Source organism: Gossypium raimondii, chromosome 13 (genome assembly GCF_025698545.1).
Source record: "Gossypium raimondii isolate GPD5lz chromosome 13, ASM2569854v1, whole genome shotgun sequence".
NCBI classification, from domain to species: Eukaryota; Viridiplantae; Streptophyta; class Magnoliopsida; order Malvales; family Malvaceae; genus Gossypium; species Gossypium raimondii.
Genome location: NC_068577.1, coordinates 15,302,723 through 15,322,444, shown reverse-complemented (window position 1 = coordinate 15,322,444; position 19,722 = coordinate 15,302,723). Strand labels below are relative to the sequence as shown.

At 34.2% G+C, this 19,722-nt stretch overlaps 1 protein-coding gene across 1 annotated transcript; it reads right to left on the bottom strand.

Annotated features, from left to right (window-relative positions):
* Positions 1 to 17,198: 17,198 nt before the first annotated feature.
* LOC105783143 (F-box/kelch-repeat protein At1g15670) lies at positions 17,199 to 18,534 on the bottom strand. Its single transcript, XM_012608391.2, has one exon. It carries the CDS (start codon positions 18,516 to 18,518, stop codon positions 17,415 to 17,417), a length of 1,104 nt encoding a protein of 367 aa, XP_012463845.1. The 5' UTR covers positions 18,519 to 18,534; the 3' UTR covers positions 17,199 to 17,414.
* Between the last annotated feature and the right edge of the window lie 1,188 nt (positions 18,535 to 19,722).

Genomic DNA, 19,722 nt, shown 5'->3' with positions numbered 1-19,722 from the left:
ATCCAAATTCTATAAATTCTAAATAAGTAACAATTCAATAACTTACTAGTTGAAATAATAGTATTGAAACCACTGTTCCTGACACTACTAAAAAATAGGATGTTATAATGTAGGTCTCTAGTCCACTGGTTAGAGCTTAGTGAAAAGAAGCTTGTTGGTCCAAAATTGGTTTACAAAACAGAAGAGAAAGTGTTAATTATTATGAATCATTTGAAGACTATGCAGGATCACCAAAAAGCATATGAGGATCGAAAAAAGAAAAATGTGTCCTATGAAGTTGGGGACAAGGTATTTATCATGGTCTCGCCTTAAAAGAAAATTATTTGTTTTAGGTTAAAAAGAAACTTAACCCAATGTTTATTGGACCTTATGAGGTATTGGAGCTTATAAGACTAGTGGTGTATCGTTTAGTGCTCCCATTAAAATTGTTTAAGATCCACAATGTTTTCCACGTGTCAATGCTAATAAGATATCGTTCTGATCCAGATCATACAGTGCAACAAGAGGCGTTAGAAGTGGGGTCAAATCTATTATATGAAGAAGAGCTCATTTGCATTTTGGATAGAGAGATAAAGAAGCTAAGGAATAAAGAAATTCCTTTAGTAAGAGTTTTGTAGAGGAACCAGAAGGTTGAAGAAGCTACGTAGGAGAGGGAAAGCACCATGAAATAGTAGTACTCTCACCTCTTCAAAGGTACAAAATTTCGGGGATGAAATTTTCTTTAAGGGTGGGAGAGTTGTCACACCCTCACTAGGAAATCGATATTTTTGGAAGATCGAATTGGTGAAACCACCTAATTCGTGTGATTTAAACTAGTAGGAGTTGGCGAATTCCCTAGCGAAGTATTTCACTAAGCTTCGCCAAGCTTGCGAACTCTCATTCTGCAGTTGGCGAGTTCTTTGTTTGGCAGATCCTCCCACTAATAAAGTTTGCCATTCGTGTTTTGTGTTACTGTAAATTTATTAGTTGTGTTGGAAAGCGTGGTGAGTGAGAATGTATAAGTCAAATGGCGTTCTAGTGGAGGTAGTATGTCAATAACCAAGACACTTGGAGAACCTCGAAAGATGTGATTAATTAGTGGAAATGTGTATGCATGGATATTGATTAGAGAACCTACTTATAGTAAGATTAGGATTAGACTTTTACTATAAATAAGACAACCACCTTCATTATCATCAAAGAAAACTCAAAAGTCTTCTTTATTGTTAAAAGAGGAACTGATCATTAAGCTTGTGGAAATGACGTTCTCTAAGTTGTCTGCTAGTAAACTCTTAAATCCTTCTTTAAGTTTTTACCAGAAAGAAAAAGGTAGTTGTAAGAGCTGTTCATTAGGGTTTTCATCTAAAATACTAGACACGAAGAAAACTTCGTTCTGTAAATTGTTTCCATGTTTATCGATTCTTACTATTATGTTTAATTTTTGTTGTTTTTATATTTAAAAGAGTTATTTGATTATTTTAAGCCAAGGAAATGGGAGAAGGTCCCAATGCAAATTGAAAAGAACCCGTCGAGTAGATAAAACCCTGCGTGAAGGTTTCTGGTGAGTTCACTTATACTTTATGTATTTTAATTGTATCAATATGTTTAAACTATCCTACTATTTACTCAAGTGAGTTGTCCCAATTTCTGCATGAAGTTCATAACATTTGGTTTTGGTGTGTCTGCTAAAGAAATATGGAAGTGAGGCAATACATGTTCTGGTAGTGTTGGTAAATCATAGATATGAGTCATGCATGTACATCGATATGAATACTCCTTCCTTAGTGCATAAGCTTCATATCTGGATCGATAAAAAGAGGTATCAGACTATTGATGCGTGTGATGGTGAAAAGAAGAAAGGTGAATTGTTACTATATGTTTCGTTTCTGGTATGGCACATTGATGAAAACAATGACTGGTGAATACCCAGCTTTGCGGGGAACACTTAAGTTTTCAAATTAACAAGGAGAATTTTTAGAGGTTCGGTTGGTATAATTAGTCTACTGGCTCTACGAAACGGCATGATGGAAATGGAATGTTGGCTCTTCAGAGAAAGGATAAAAAGTTAGAACAAATAAGGAGATGTATTAGTATAAAGGTGCATAAATCTGTTTAGACGATGTATGGATATTTTCATGAAGTGTAAATAGTACATGGAAATGGTTATAAAAGTTAGTTTAAAATGGTGGGATGCTAATAGAGTTATCAATACATGTGTCCACCAAATATTGGTATCAATATTTGGCGGCGGATAATATCCACTAAGTAACTATATCCACTTGCAGATGGTATCTGCCAGAGGATACTTCAAAAAGGGAAATTTGTATTCTGCTTGCAGTGTTGTGTCTTTTAAATGGTCTAAGTATTTTGGTCATGCAGTGTTGGTTGAATCTTGATGTGATGTGGTACTTCTATGGAACTCACTAAGTTCTTATGAACCTACTTAGTTTCTTTTTCTTATTTTCAGTTTTTAGGTTGAAAAATTTTATTTAGAAGGGATTCAGCTAGAACATTAGCCTCTTTCGTGAGCCATTTCTCATTTACACTTGTAACATGTATTCATTGGGATAGGAAAAATGTTAGATTTCGCCAGTTTCTAATTTAAAAACTTGTATCTAAACAATTGATTTTGTACTCTTGGGTTTTTATGAGCCATGTTACTAGGGCACTCCACCAAACTGTTTAAATGATGGCAGCCAACCAATAATGAATTTTAAACTTTTGAATGAGAGTTAGCATATTTTATATTATATAAATATCAATTATGGAAGGGCTTCCGCCAAATGTTTGATTAGACATTGTTTATTTGTACATAGCGTATTACCTCATAAAGTCTACTATTAAAGCTTATGTCATTTGATATTTTGGGTTAATGTCACAGTTTGTAGAATAGTTTATCGAACTCAATGTGTCAGATTTTTATTTGGTTCATATGTCCAATTTGTTTTAAATTGTAGCACCTCATACTTGGACTCGACGATCAGGTCAGGTGTAGGGTGTTATGATTTTATTAGTATCAAAGCTTCAATTTAGCCGATTCTCAAAAATCGACGTTAGTTAGAAACCCCACAATACATGTTATATAATTCTGGCTTAGTCTATTATAGTGTTACTAAACTAAGTTTGTATTTTGTAATAAAAAATAAAAATGTTTGTGAATTCAAGAAATGCTTAAAGAGAGGAGATCGAAAGCAACGCTCCTCCTCAAGCAAGTAGCCCAAGTCCCACAGCAAGTCGGAGAGCTCTAGGAGCTGAAGCTAGAGAACCCTCCTGGAAATGAGGAGTCATGTTATGGGACAATGGTTGGTTTAACATATGGGTGTTTCTCTATCCTCTCCTCATCGGTGACATGAAGCGATGAGACTGAAAGAAACAATGAGAACAACTAAAGTTGTACAACCATTAAACCTCACACCCCTTGTTCATGTCGTAAAAATGTCCGGTAGGGATCTAGTGAAGGTAATTCACAAGCGTGGGGCTATAACATTCCATCCGGTGAAGCATTAGTGTTCAAATACTATTTAAGGCATTAAGGTATAGAGTAAGTTGTTAGTGTATATAGTATTAGAATTTGGCTAAGTATAAGAATTCTATAAATGTGCCTAAAAAGCCCCAATTTTGGCGAACCCTGGAAGAGATGAACGGTGACTACAACGAATCCTTGAAGAATGTGTAGTTAGCCTTAAAGGACTGAAAGGTATGGCAAACTTTGAATGAATAGTGCGTATTGCAAACGTTAAGGGAAATGATTCCATATGGGATAATGTGGCATATTTTGCATAGTAGTAAAGCAATATGATTGGTGGAGTAGTGTAACAATTTTTTTGGCACATAAAGTGGGCAGACTCTAAAATGAAAATAAGTGAATAAGGGTTCCATGTCAAACTATCATGATTAGTGGATGAGATTTGTGGTTAAGTGAAATTATTTTTAAGGTATGGGTTTACACTAGTAGCATAGTGTACATGGTGGCTGTGGTTTCATGCCATTAGGTTACAAGGTAAGTTGGTTAGGACTAACCGAATTTGAACTAAAAGAGTTAAAGGTTAATGAGATAATTGATTAGGTTTCTTTGAAAGTGACAAATTTGCAATAAGTCAACTCAGTATGGATGTGACATTTACCAAGTTCCAATAGAGACTTGGGTTAAGTTAAAAAGGTACTCTAGTTTGGTTAAAGGGAGTTATCTTCTTCCATTTTTCCTTTAAAGTATTAAAACCTAGAACTGAAGGAAACAAGAAGCTTTTTTCTTGTTTAAGATAGATCTAAAATTTTGGGTTTTACTAAGTGATTTTTCTCAATGTTAAAGTAAATTTATGGCTTGGGAAAAGTAAATTTTGCATCAATGCCTAATAAAGTAAGGCTTCATTTATGGGTTATTTAGTGTTTGAAATTATTGTAAAAGCTACTCAAACAGGCTTTAATGGTGATATTCTATTGTACAAGGCATTGGTTTATGCAATATCTTGCTAAGAGTGGGATCTGGAGTCTAAGCTGCCCTTCGAGGTTATTAGGTGAGTCCCTAAGCTAACTCTTGTATATGTATGATTTTTATTCTAGATGCTTCTACAAAAGATCGTATGAACTGATATTTAAACCTAATAGGGATGGTATGATGAATATGTTGGCATATGATTATTGGACAAGATTTACCTGTATAGCTTGTATGAATCTGTTAGGTTTAGAGTATATGATGAGAAGTCTAAAGTCGAAAGTATGGTTATAAGTAAATGTCTGAGATATATGTTAAGTTGGTTTAAATGCATGAGAGGTCTAATATGTTAAGGACGAAGAATGCTTGTATAAGAACATTAAGGTCTAATGTCATGTCTGTTAGGAGTAAATCAATGTAAGATGAGTCTATGTCTGTCTTCACGGAGTTGTCTAAAGGACTCCGTTGGGACTTTAAACACAATTCCTTGAAAAGAAAACTCCATGGCACCATATCATGTAATACCATAGTTGGTGGGCTATGGCGTCATATGGAAAGACCATATTGTATAAGACCATAACTGGTAGGTTGTGGCATCATATGAAAACAACTATAAAAAGGTTATTACCTAGTAGAGTTTTCTGCATGACCCAAGGCGATGAAGGGAAACCTCACGTAATATGAGTCTAAGCGAATCCCTATTATGAATGTGCTAGAAAAAGAAAAGATTTTGTAACAAAACTCTGAAAGGAAATATTTTGTGGCAAAACTATGCAAAGGAAACTCTTGATAGTAAACTTCCAAAAGGAAAGCCTTTGTGGAAAAACTCTGCAAAGGAAAATCTCTATGGCGAACCTCTATAGAGGAAGCCTTTGTGGTGAACCTCTACAAGGAAAGCCTTTATGGCAAACCTCTATAAAGGAAAACCTTTGTAGGAAACCTTTATAAAGGAAAGCCTTTGTGGCAACCTCTAAAAAAGAAAGCCTCATGGCAATATATAGAATGAAAAGCCTCTATGGTAATCCATGAAAGGAAATGTCCTCGTGGTATAGTCTGAAGGAAAAGTCTTGGAGGAAATTCTAAAAAGAAATACGTTTGTGGCATAATGTAACAAGGAAGCCTTTGTGACATGTCATAAAAAGATAAGCCTTTATGGCACAGTATGGAGGAAAAGCTTCTATAGCAAAAAATCAGATGAAACTGTATGTACGGTGAAGTCTTAAGAGGGTTGAATCTTAAAGTGAGCCATAAAATAAATGGATGTGGCACAACTAGCAAGACTCGTAAGAATAATTAGTGTAATTTACATGTTGTAGAATACTAGATTTTGTTCTGATAAGAATGATAAATTGAAAGTAGATAGAGAAGTTATAAGCCAACTTATGGGAGCATATTTTCAATAAAGGATCTTAATCGTGTAATTTTGAAATAATGTTGACTGACTATGGGTAACCGTTAAAGGATTTCAATGATACGACAACCAAGGGTTGATGAATGCTGAAATGACAGCGTTTTGGGTGAATAGATCTCTGATAAGAGATAAATAGAGTAATTACGAGAGCATTCACCAGAGTATGTGGCGAATACAAAAGAATGAGTCTGATTAAGGAAAACATGAGAAGGTGAAGTGAAAAATGCAAGTATTGCATAAGAAAAGGAACAGATGTAAGATATGATGTCAAGGTAAGGTACAACACCATGGTATGAAGGAGGAAAAACCTTAGAATGATATACACCAGAGCTAAGTTGAAGAATAAGTATAATGAGGTGGATAAAGGAAGTGTTAAATACAATACAGGTAATTGATGTTTGCCTCACTAAAATCACTTAAACTTATTGTTGTGGGTAAAGGAAGTGATCTAAAATGGGTCCACGCTTGGAGGGACGATGCCAGGACCATGCCAAAGGAGTGGCGAGATGGGTCTATTACGCATACAGAGCAAGTTGAGCAGCGGGTTCAAACCTGAATATATTGTTGTAAATCAGCGTCTAAAAGCATTTATGTTAGATTTGGAGTTAAACATAGGTGTTACTAAAATTTTAACTACGATACGTCACAATTTTAATCATGCATTGTATATATATAAACTAAGTAATTCAATTCAAAGCTCTCATAACTATGCAAATGTTCAAGAAAAAACAACTTTTTACTTAAGTAAACAATTAAGTTACATTTGTACTAAGTCGTGACACCCAATATTAGGGTCATGTAACGACCCGATAGTTAGGGGAGACGGAAAGTGTAGTTTTCGATCTTTATTTCCGTAAACTGAATCCGTAAATATTTAATAATATTATAGACGAATAATATTTTGTTTTTGGATTAGTAATTTTATGAAATTAAGAGCTATTAAGGTACAAGGATTAAATTACGTAAGGGCTAAAAGTTGAATTATAGATTTAAAATAAATTAAAGGGGCTAAAGTTAGCAATTATACCTTCATTTTAGTTGTAGAGGAAGGTCATTAATGTTATGTGTATTATATATATGTTACACATTTAAGTTAACTTTAAAAATATTATAATAAATAAATAAAAATTAAAGTAAAATAAGTGAAATAAGAATGAAAGTGGAAGGGATGGATTTCTTTCATGTAAACAATAAAAGAAAGAAGAAAGAAAGAAAATATCAAGGAAACATATGGCTAGGGGGTTCAAATCCAAATTGGTTAGTCAATTTAGTCCATTTTCTTATAATTTTTACATTTTTAGAATCCCGATACTTAGAACTAGTTGACTCACGTTATAATTTTTAGTATTATTTAAGAGTGATGATGTTACCATCGTTAACTTGTTAGAATTTTAATGGTTAATTTGATCTATTTTAAAGTTAGAAGTGAAAAAGGACTAATTGTGGAGTTAATAGTTGATTTTGAACAATAGGGACCAAATTGTGAAAAATTCAAAACTTAGGGGTAGAATTGAAAATAAGGAGCTAAATTTAGCTTATAAGGAAATTAGTATAAAAATTTGAGGTTAAATGTGGAGATTTAACTAGTCTCGTTTTAGGGACTAAATCGAAGATTAAGCAAAATATAGTATAAAATTTGAAATTTAATAAAAATTAAGTTGTGTATTATTAATCTATTGTAATTATTTTATTCTATAGCGAACGTCGTTTTGGAATCCTCGAGTAAGAAGGGGAAAGAAAAGGTCGACGTCGAGTAGCTTAGAATATACAATTTGTGTTTCTATAAACCGAAATAAATTACAACTTATTGCATACTAAATTGTTTGCATATGGTAAGTATTTGAGGTGAGAACTCTTGTATTTTGGGATGAATTGAATCAATTGATGATTAGAATGAACTAACTATGAATATCAAGAAGTGTGGTATTTTTATGAATATTGAAATGAATGTGTGTATCGAGAAATTGTGGTTGCTACCAACTTGAATATATACTTATATGTATCTTGTACATTTATGAAATTGGGACATGGTTGTATTGAAAAGTGAAATGAAATCCTATGAACTGTTTCGGGCTAGGTCGGATATAGATCGCATGCCATAGAATAAGAAGAGTTCAGGGATTTCTTCGACCTTGAGTTGATGAGGCAGTGTGCACCAATTTACTTTTGTTTAACCGATGAGACACTTGGTACCAACTTTTTATAGCACTGTGCGTAATTTGCTTCAGATTTATCTGATGAGGCACTGGGTGTCAAACTGGTATATTGGTCGGATCAGTATACCCATCCGAGTCCGAGATGTGTTAATAAGGGAAAATAAATTATTATAATCAATGAGGTGGATATTGAAATAATAAAGGATGGGAAATTAAAATGAGATGTGAAATGAAATATGAAATGGTAGATTTTGTTGTGATTTTTGATAAATTATGTTTGTTGAACTCATGGATTGGAAATAGAAATGAATAACGCCATTGTATGAGTTGATTTATCAAATACCTTATGAAATGTTATTGTCATGTATTGGAATTTGCAAGATTTGTTGAATGTGAACAAGAATGAATAAATTAGCATGATGAATTTGATATACTATATGACATTACTCAAATGCACCTTATATCTTAATTATTTACATCAAGTTTTAATTGTTCGAATTATGGAAATACCACTGAATTATACTCAGCGCATGGTTTTGTTTCCCGTCGCAGGTTAGGTACCTTTCAGCTTATCGCCAACTCGTCATCCATCAGCAATCTCAGACTCAAGTGTGGTGATGTTTTATTTTGTAATGGCATGTACCTAGGAGGTCTCTTGAATGATAGTTGTTATGTAATGTGATGATTTTAGGAGTCCTATGTGTAATGATATTGATTTGTTCTTAAAGTTGAGGCTTAATCTATGTTTTGGTATGTAGTTAAGCTTAATGTTTTGTATGTGTTTTAATTTTAAGCTTGGTAGCCTAAATAGTTAAAACATTAGTTCAATTATGGTCATTTGGTTTGAATGAATGTTCGGATGGTTAATGTCTTATTGATATGTTTGGAAATATAAAATGTGGTACCAATGAGGGTACATTGGTTAGACACTTAAGATGGATGTTTTGACATATTTTAAACATGTTTAATTATGTTTTGAATAGGTTAAATGGTTGGTAATTGGGTTGCTTAGTGTCCAAGTAAGCATCATTTGATAAACTTGAGTTTTAAGGTGCATTTAGGTACACACGGCCTGAGACACGGTCTATCACACGACTGTGTGATACATACAGTTGTGTGTCTTGTAAATTTTAGTGCAGGTTTCACACGGTTTGGCACACGACCGACCACACTACTGTGTAACCCAAGTCGGTGAGTTACACGGGCAGGGACATGACCGTGTGTCTCAAGTCAATAAGTTACATGGGTTGGGACACGACCGTTTGTCCCAACTTTGAAAGCCATACGGCTTAGGGCATATCACACATCCGTGTGACCCTTGTTTCTATTTTTTTAAAATTTTTCCCAAACCCTTTTGAATTATTTCAAATTAGTCCCTATTTGTGTTCTGATTATTTTTAGGGTCCTATAAAGTCATATTAAGGACTGTTAGAGTACCTTTATGCTAATTTTAAATGAAGTAGTGAACCTTAACTAGGTGAAGTAGGTCATTCTATTAATATCATTGGATATAGATAGTCAGAGTATAATCCGATAATCTGAGGCTAATAATTAGAATAGTCTTGTTGTGTATCTAACTTCTAACTTTAAGAGGAGATAAATAGTGATAAGAGTGTAAATAGTGGAAGACCAAGTTTAGCATTGCATAGCTTATCTCATCATTCGGTTGTTTAAGATAATAATATGGAAACATTAAATTAGCATGTTCTGCTCTCTGTATAATATGATGTTAATAGTCAGTTTGCACCTTTGTTTATGTTGTAATTAAATGTTCTGATTTGTTAGTAACGCCCGTGACTCTAATCCAACGACGGAGGCGGGTTAGGGGTGTTACATTTAGTGGTATTAGAGTTACAAGTTTAGCCAATTCTTGGACTAAATCAAACTCAGAATTGAGTTTAGAGGTACATGCCAACACTGAGTCGAGTCTGACTCGAGATTTGGATGCTAATTATAACTATTTTTTTATAGTTAAAAGTTAGCAAATGAATCAGATAATGAAATTGAATAAGTGTTTTACTCTAGCGATGATTATACTGCGGATTATGAAAAAATTGAGTCGATAATAGTAAATGCTAACCCAGTTAGTGCTCAACAACCTAATGTTGAGCGAGGTAATAATGAGGGAGTAGTTTATTCAAATTTACTTCGAGCTATCGCTGATGCTCTTCAATGTGTTGCAGGAACTACTTCGGCTACAATACCTACACCTACTATTCGACGGGCTCCGATAAAAGAATTGCGAAGATTTGGTACAACTGAATTTTTAGGGTTGAAAGGGGTTGATCCCACAGCAGCTGAAGTTTGGATTGAATCTAATAAACGTGTCTTACATCAAATTGAATGCAACCCTCGCAAAAGTGTAATTTTTGTTGTTTCTCTACTGCAAGGAGAAGCGTATACTTGGTGGCAGTCAGTAACACACCACGTACCTATCACACGGGCTGATTGGGAATTCTTTCAAAAGGAATTCCAAAAGAAATACGTCAGAGAATTGTATCTCGAAGATAAGGAGCAAGAGTTTTTACTATTAAAGCAGAGCGAAATGACAATGGTTGATTATGAACGGGAATTTTTACAACTTGGTAAGTATGCTATTGAATTTGTGTCATCTAAAATTGAAAGTTGTAAATGATTTCTGCACAGGCTACGTGATGAACTTTGAGTACATCTAGTATCGCATCAAACCATAGAGTTCGTTGATCTAGTTGAACGGGCAAAAATGATAGAACAAGCTTTGGGTCTTGATAAAATGGGTGAGATTACTTGTACTGTTAGAAATCGACCTTTAAGTCTGACTGATCTGATAAAAATAGTGATCGAAAATGGACTATGTTTACGGGTAATGTGCGAGGTCCATCCAGGGATATTGACATTTTGAATTGTGAATACTGTGGGAAAAAACATTGGGGTGAATGTTGGGAGCTAACTCGAGCTTGTTTTCGATGTGGATCTATAGAGCATTTTGCTTGAGAGTGTCCAAAAAATGATAATGCTACCCCAATTTCTTCTCAGAGGTATGTACCTGCATCTAGGGGTCGTGGATCAAGCCATGGTGGTTCTTTTGTCAAAGGCAATATTAGAAAGGGAAGTGATATTTTTACTCATAAGACAAAGGCTAGAGCGCCAGCTCGAGCATATGTTGCACGGACACGCGAGGAAGGTGATGCTACCAACGTTGTTGCAGGTTTCTTTTTTTTACATTCAGAACATATTTATGCTTTGATAGATTTGGGATCTTCACACTCGCATGTTATTTCTGAGTTAGTCAAATCAGGAAGTGTCTAGAGTATCTATGGTTGTGTCAAGTCCTTTGGGGCAGTTTGTGTTAGTTGATCAAGTGCGTAAAAAGTACCCGTTAGAAATACAAAATATATCCTTGCCTGTTGACTTGTTGATAATTCCGTTTTGCGATTTGATCTGATTTTGGGTATGGATTGGCTTACTGAACATGAAGTGATTCTAGATTGCTATAAAAAGAAGTTTGTGGTTCAGAGTGCAGACGATAACATGATTGAGTTGAATGGTGTCTGAACGAGTGGTTTGACTCGTATTATTTCGTATTATTTGACTCAAATTCTGGTGATAGTCAGAGCAGTAAGATTCATACTATTTGTGAATTCCCTGATGTGTTTCTTGAAAAATTATTAGGATTACCAATAGATCAGGAGGTTGAATTGGCAATTGCAGTGTTTCTTGGTACGACTCTAGTGTCAATGTCCCTTTATCATATGGCACCCATAGAGCTGAAGGAATTGAAAGTGAAATTGCAAATTTACTGGATCGTGGCTTTATATGCCCTAATATATCACCCTGGGGAGCTCTAGTATTATTCTTTAAAAAGAAAGATGTCTCAATGCGACTTTGTATAGATTATCGACAACTGAATAAGTTGACGATTAAGAATCGGTACCCCCTACCTCGTATCGATGATTTGCTTGATCAACTAAAATGAGCTTCTGTCTTTTCTAATATTGATTTGAGATCTGGTTACTATCAAGCTGAAAGTAAAAGATAGTGACGTACCTAAAACGGTGTTTCGTATGCGTTATGGCCATTATAAATTTTTGGTGATGCCTTTTAGGTTGACTAAGGCCTTGGCGGTATTCATGGATCTCATAAACCGTATCTTCCAACCTTATTTGGATCAATTTGTGGTAGTTTCCATTGATGACATCTTGATCTACTCGAAATTTGAATCCGAGCATGAGCAACACCTTAGAATCATTTTGCACTTGTTGTAAGAGAAATAATCATATGGAAAGCCTAGCAAGTGTGAATTTTGGTTATCAGAAGTCGTGTTCTAGGGCATATTATCTCGGTGGATGGAGTTAGATTTTATTCGAAAAAAATTGAGGCTATTGTTCAGTGGAAAACACCGAGAAATGTGTCAGAAGTCTGCAGTTTTCTTGGTTTAGCTGGTTATTACCGAAGATTCGTAAATGGATTTTTGAAGATAGCCTTGCCGATGACAAAGCTGTTACAAAAGAATGTTCAGTTCATTTGGAGCAATCAGTGCAAAAAAAATTTTGAGAAATTGAAACAGATGTTAACTGAAGCGCCGGTGCTAATTTTACTAGAATCGAGAAAAGATTTCGTGGTCTACAGTGATGCTTCATTGAGTGGTCTAGGTTGTGTTTTAATGAAATACAGGAAAGTGATCGCGTATGCGTCTCGTCAACTAAAAATGCATGAACGTAATTATCCACACATGACTTAGAGTTAGCTGCAATAGTCTTTAGTCTAATGATCTAGAGACACTATCTTAAAGTTGAGGCTTAATTTATGTTTTGGTATGTAGTCAAGCTTAATGTTTTGCATGTGTTTTATTTTTAAGCTTGGTAGCTTAAATAGCTAAAACATTAGCTCAATTATGGTCATTTGGTATGAATGAATGTTTGGATGGTTAATGTCTTAATGATATGTTTGGAAATATAAAATGTGGTACCAATGAAGGTACATTGGTTAGACACTTAAGATGGATGTTTTGACATGTTTTAAACATGTTTAATTGTGTTTTGAATAGGTTAAATGGCTAGTAGTTGGGTTGCTTAGTGTCCAAGTAAGCATGATTTGGTAAACTTGAGTTTTAAGGTGCATTTAGGTACATACGGCCTGAGACACGGTCTATCACACGACCGTGTGATACACACAGTCGTGTGTATTGTAAATTTTAGTGCAGGTTTCACACGGTCTGGCACACGACCTACGACACAACTGTGTAACCCAAGTCAGTGAGTTATACGGGTTGGGACACGACCATGTGTCTCAAGTCAGTGAGTTATATGGGTAGAGACACGGGTTAGGACACTGCCATGTGTCCCAATTTTGAAAGCCACATGGCCTAGGGCATATCACACGGCTGTGTGACCCTTGTTTCTAAATTTTTTGAAAATTTCCCCAAACCCTTTTAAATTGTTTCAAATTAGTTCCTATTTATTTTCTAGTTATTTTAAGGGTCCCATAAATTCATATTAAGGACTATAAGAGTATTTTTACGCTAATTTTAAATGAAGTAGCGAATCTTAACTAGGTGAAGTAGGTTATTCTACTAATATCTTAGGATGTAGATAGCCAGAGTATAATCTGATACTCTGATGCTAATAATTAGAATAGTCTTGCTATGTATCCAACTTCTAGTTTTAAGAGGGGATAAAAAGTGATAAGAGTGTAAATAGTGGAAGATCAAGTTTAGCATTGAATAGCATATCTCATCATTCGGTTGTTTAAGATAATAATATGGAAACATTAAATTAGCATGTTCTACTCTCTGTATAATATGATGTTAATATTCAGCTTGCACCTTTGCTTCTATTGTAATTAAATGTTCTGGTTGGTTAGTATTACCCATGACTCTAATCCAACGATAGAGGCCGGATTTGAGGTGTTACAATGACGAAAGAATTTAAAGGAAGTAAGGAGGATGACTCATTGGTGGCCGAAAATTGGCTGTCGCGAGTTTTTCCTGTGGCAAAAGAGTTACAATGCTCTCTAATTGGTAGTCTTCAACGCACGATTTCCTTGCTAGAAGACGAAGCTTATCAATGGTGGAATATTGTAACCATTACCATTCCTAGAGATCAATTGAATTAGGGGTGAGCAAAACTCGATTCGACTCGAAAAAATCGAAAAAAAATTTGAATTTCGAGTTAAACGAATCAAGTTATTCGAGTTCATCGAGTTATTCGAGTTAATCGAGTTATTCGAATCAACTCGATTTTTTTTCGAATTTCGAGTTCGAATTGAGTTGAGTTTTCAAATTCGAATAATTCGAATATCAAACTATAATATTTTACATTTTTACCCCGAACTCCCAAACTTTTTTACTTTTCCTTCAAAACTTTTACTCCTTCCCACTTTCCCCCAAAAACTTTTACTCCCCTCCCCTCCCAACCCCCCAATCTACCCAAAATCCATTTCCCACCAAAATTTTACTCTCCCATTTACTTTTTCTCAAAATTTTACTCCCAAAAACCCTCAAAACCTTTTATTTTCCCCCAAAATTTTTACTCCCTCTCACTTTTCCCCTAAAACTTTTATTCCCTTCTCATCCCACCTCCCATCTATCCCAAACCCTCCCCCCTCCAATTTTTTTTTTTATATTTTCCCTCCAAAATTTTACTCTCCCCTATTTACTTTCCCTCAAACTTTTATTCCCAAAAACTTTTTTTTTCCTTTAAACTTTTACTTCTCACCCTTTACTCTCAAATAAAAAATCAAAATTATCCCAAAATAAATCACTAAACATAAATAGTAATAATTTTATTTATATCTACTATTTATATTATTAAATTAAATTTCACATTTTATATTATTTATATTATTGAATTGTTTAGTCATATTGAATATTTATATTAAAATTGAATTATTAATTATGCCATAAAATATTCGTGTTAAAATTTTATATTGGTATCAATTTCACATTTTATTTTTAGAATAACTTTTATTAAAAATTATATTTTACATTTAATATATTTTTAATTCCAAATTACATAGTGACAAGAATCAAGATAATTGAAACAACTAAGCAAGCAAAGAAGCTAACCAGTATATAAAAAATTAATAAATAAATTATGAGGTGATGAAAGTTAATAAAAAATTTGATTAAGGTGGACAAATTTTATTACGATGGGTGACAATGGTAAAAAGGACCCAAAATTATTTTTTAAAATTTAACTCGAACAAATATATTCGATTCGATTCGATTCGATTCGAATTCCATCTCACTCGACTCGATTCGAGAAAACTTCAAATAAAGTTAGGATGATAAAATGAGATTCAAAAACTTGATTAACTCGAAAATTTTCGATTCGATTCGATTCGATCGAATGCTCACCCCTAAATTGAACTAGGAATTTTTCTTGAAGAAGTTTAGAGAGAAGTTTATTAATAGGCTTTTCATTGATAAAATGAATAAGGAATTCCTAGTGCTCAGACAGGGGAAAATGACTGTGTTCGAGTATGAACGAGAATTCATCCGGTTGAGGAAATACACTAAAGATTTGGTCCCATATAAGGAAGGCCTTTGTATCAGATTTGAAGGAGGATTGAACATAGAACTCTTTTTGTTGTTATCCATGTTAGAAATTTGAGACTTTGCTATCCTGACGGCAAAGGCTCAAAGAATGGAATCAACGATTCAAAAAAGAAATAAAGTCAGAGGCAGGGAGATGAACAAACATGGAGCCTCTGGTGCATTTTCAAATGTTGGATTTAAAAAGCCTAGGGATGTAAGGGTTTACTCTGCTACTCCAGTAAGGGAGTCTCAAATATTGGCTTCTACAAAGATCGAAGTCAACGACAAGCCCTAAACTCTACTATTAAAATTTAAAAGCTTCAAAATTTGACAACAAATTATGTGTTTGTATGCAATTTGTTTCTAAACTTTGCACAACTTCTCTTTTATGGTCCTCAGCAAAATGTTTAAAAAAGGCAGAAAAAAATGTTTATAGTTTCAAAATTCAATATGACTAGGCCTGTTCACGGGTCAGGCTACTCGTTTAGTCCTAAAGGCCAGCCCAAAATTTGGGAGGGTGTGGGAAAAAAATTAGGCCTAAAAATTGGGCTTGGGCAAAAAAATTAAGCCCGTATAAAATATGGGTTGAGCTCAGGCTTGAACATTCAAGGCCCGAGTTGTTTTAAGTTTATAATATTTTATATTATGTTATTTTTATATATTATATAATTTAGAAGACATTAAAAAAATAAACTTATACTAAATATATAATGCTACTATAATGTAAATATTAAAATAATGTTAAGATACTATATAAAAAATGTATAAATTTATTAAATATTAAAATAAAATAAAATAAATATTTTTAAAAAAAATTAAAAAATAATTTGGACGGGCCTAAAATGACTAGGGTTAGTCTTTTACAAATATGAGCAAATTTGGGCAAAATTTCAGACCTAGATTTCGGGCCGAGTCGAGATTGGACAAATAAAAAGTATGTCAATATCATGCTTAGATCCGATTCGACCTGACCCATGAACACCTCTAGATATTAGCCTATTGATTATTTAATGCTCTTGGTTGAGACCTACTAAGATATAATTTATTTTTCTTTCTTTTTATAGAGCTAAGATATCATGTCATATATTAGTCAACTCAAGCAAGCTTAAATAAATTTGTAGAAATGATCAACGAAGTTGTATTTTTATTTAAGAATCCTATCAGCAAGGGTATAACATAAAACAAAATTCAACTATTTTATTAAAGGTAAATTGTGAATTTAATTTTTATTTTTAATTTGATATTTTAAATTTTAAATTTTTATATTTTGAAATCTTAATCATAATTAAATGGTGATAATTAAATTCATTAAGTCAAATATTGCTATCTACAAAATCTTATACAACTTTTGACATTATCCTCACAAAAAATCAAAATATTTTAATTAGTAAATTTAATGAGTATAGTTTAAATTAAGACCCAACCCTAACTATTAAATATGAAATATGTTAAGTTAAATGATGTGATTTAAGAACAAATATATAATGTCATCTGAATATGCTATTTTCAATTTAAATACTTAAAAATACATCATATTATTCTGATTAATAAATTTAATGGTTTCAAACAGTAAAAAATTCAATAGCAAAACTTTGACTTCAACAAAAGTAAAAGGGTGGCCAGATAAACCAAATAAAATATGCTGTAAATTTAACATTTAAAACTCTTAATTCTACAAGGTGTGTGTATCCTACAATTAAAATCTAAAACTTCAAATACTTTTTTCTCTTATATGTATTCATAATACTTATCCATCAAATTCAAAAAAGACGAAGAAAAACTGCTGCTTTATCTACATCAAAATTGAAAGTACACAAAATTTGGAGGTCCAAAACCGAAATCATAACAAATTTACCTAATAATATTCCTTTTTTACTATTTTTGCTTTCCGCTCTGATATTATTGCTTATGCTTACTGCATCAGATTTCCACAAAGCAGCCTGACTGGACAAACCCAGAAAACTCATCGGGCACATTGATTTTCTCCAATTTACCAATTTGCCCTTCCTTGACTTCCACCATGTAAAATCCATGCGGTCCACCTTGATACTCCGACCCGGTAACCAACACCCGTCCCCCAAGCATAATCCCCCTTGCTCCGACCCGAACGGCAGTGTTCAGCTCTGCCCAGTTCATCAATTTCCCGCCTTTCCCGATCCCAACACTCGACCTCGGGCACTGACCCGGTTCCCAAATCCCTTCGGCCACCCTCCATTCACCCGACTTGAACTCGTAAACATCAGCACTCCCATCGAATTGACCCTGCCTCTCTGTCCCGTACCCGCTCACGACCCAGAACTCGTCTTCCCCAATCACCACACCTTCACACTCGTCTCGCTCTTTACTCAACTCACCCAGCTGATCCCACTCATCCTTTCTCAAATCATAAACCCACGCGGTTCTCAACGCGTTCTTGTTCTCGTCATGCCCGCCCGCAATATAGACCCGACCTGAACATGCTCCAATTGCAAAGAAGGACCTTGTGGACGGCATATCCTTCCCTTGTCTCCATTGCTGAGTCGTGAAATCATAGATAAAAACGTCAGCAACCGGGTCGTAACTCACTGGGTTCCACCCGCCCATCACCACTAGCTTCCCTTCACAGCTAGCCAATTGACAAAACAAAGGCAACCCATTTGGGTACTTGGGAACAGGGGGCAGTCTATACCAGCCCCGATTCAACGATTCAAACACAGAAATTCCATAACTCGGTAACTCACCCGGTCTTTTAGGTCCATTCACTGTTCCACCACTAAAGGCTTGAACCAAGCAAGCGACTTTCTGGGTGTACCCTAATTTTTTGCGGTGATAATGAAAATCTGAGCTTTGGAACAAATCCCGCCATCGGTGACATACTCCGGAGGCGAGTCTGTGAGCTGTGTAAGGTAACCGAGTTAAGCACTCAAGACCGAGTTCATTGGGTAAACCCGGAACCAACTCAGTTGAAAACTCGAAACTTTCCATTTCTTTTGAAGTTTCTAGAAGGTTTTTTCTTTTATTTTCTCTGAAAGGCCATGGAAACATTGGAAGCCAAACTATAAGCCACGGCTTATTTATAGCAGACAGTTGGGTAACGGACAATGACGAAAGCCTTTTATTTACTGACACGTGTAAGTTTTAAAAAAAATTAATACAACTCTAAAACAGATCTTTTGACTGCTTGTTATAAATTATAATAGAGAGGATAAGTACAAAGAATAATTACACGTGGCATTATCTTAGCAATCCGATTACTGCTAGTGGGTCCAAATCCAATGGATGGTTCTGATCGATCAGGTTAATAAGATATGGACACGTGGTAGTAAATGGATAAAGTTCTCTCGTATGTGCTTACGTGGCTAGAGGTTCAAAAGAATTTTTTTAAAAATGGCCCTGTTTAAGTTTGAAATAAATTTAATTTCAGAATTCAAATTTCAAAGTTGAAGGAGTTGGCGTGTATGCATGCATGTGATGAAAGATACGATACGGTAGATCTTTGAATATTTTCAGAATAATATTTCATAAATTACATTTATTAAGTGAAATGTTATGGTTTTATTTATTATAAATGGTGAAACTATGACTTTCGTCTCTTTAATGTACACCTATTTTAAATTTAATTATTATACTTATTTTAGCATAATTAATTTTGACGATTTATTTTTATAATATTATCAATGTAAATGTAATTAGAGTCTTTAGTTTTTTTTTTTTTGTCAACTAGCAGTTACTTATTTGGTGTTAATGAGTTTCCACTATTTGGAGATTTTCGACGTCATGACGAGGAGTTTCTCGACGTCATGATGACAGACGATGTTGTGACAAGGCGATTTGGGACGTTGCGATGTAGCGACGTGTTCTTACATAAATCGAGTTTCTTTTCCGTTAAACTCTGTTATTTGTTGCCATGTAAACTATAATTATTCTATGGATATTATAGTCATATATTCACATGAACTTCAGCATATTAAAGGGCCTTTGTTACTTTAGAATTGATATCTTCATCACATTAAGATTAAGAGAAGATTAAGAGTTTTGAGAGAGCTTCAAGGGAATTTCTTGTTTTAATTAGAGAGTTTTGTTTTCGAAGTTTAGGGTTTGTTTATTTTTGTGTTATCTCCATCTTAGACTCATTCAGATTATTTTTTCGTTTTAGTGAAGCTTTTTTTTCCCATGATTTTTATCCTCTTCAGAGGAGTTTTCCACGTAAAATATTTGTATTTGATCTTCTCTACATTTTCTATTTCGT

What these genes read in the sequence shown, in the direction of transcription:
- LOC105783143 (XM_012608391.2), bottom strand. Translation starts at nt 18,518, where the DNA reads ATGTTTCCATGGCCTTTCAGAGAAAATAAAAGAAAAAACCTTCTAGAA.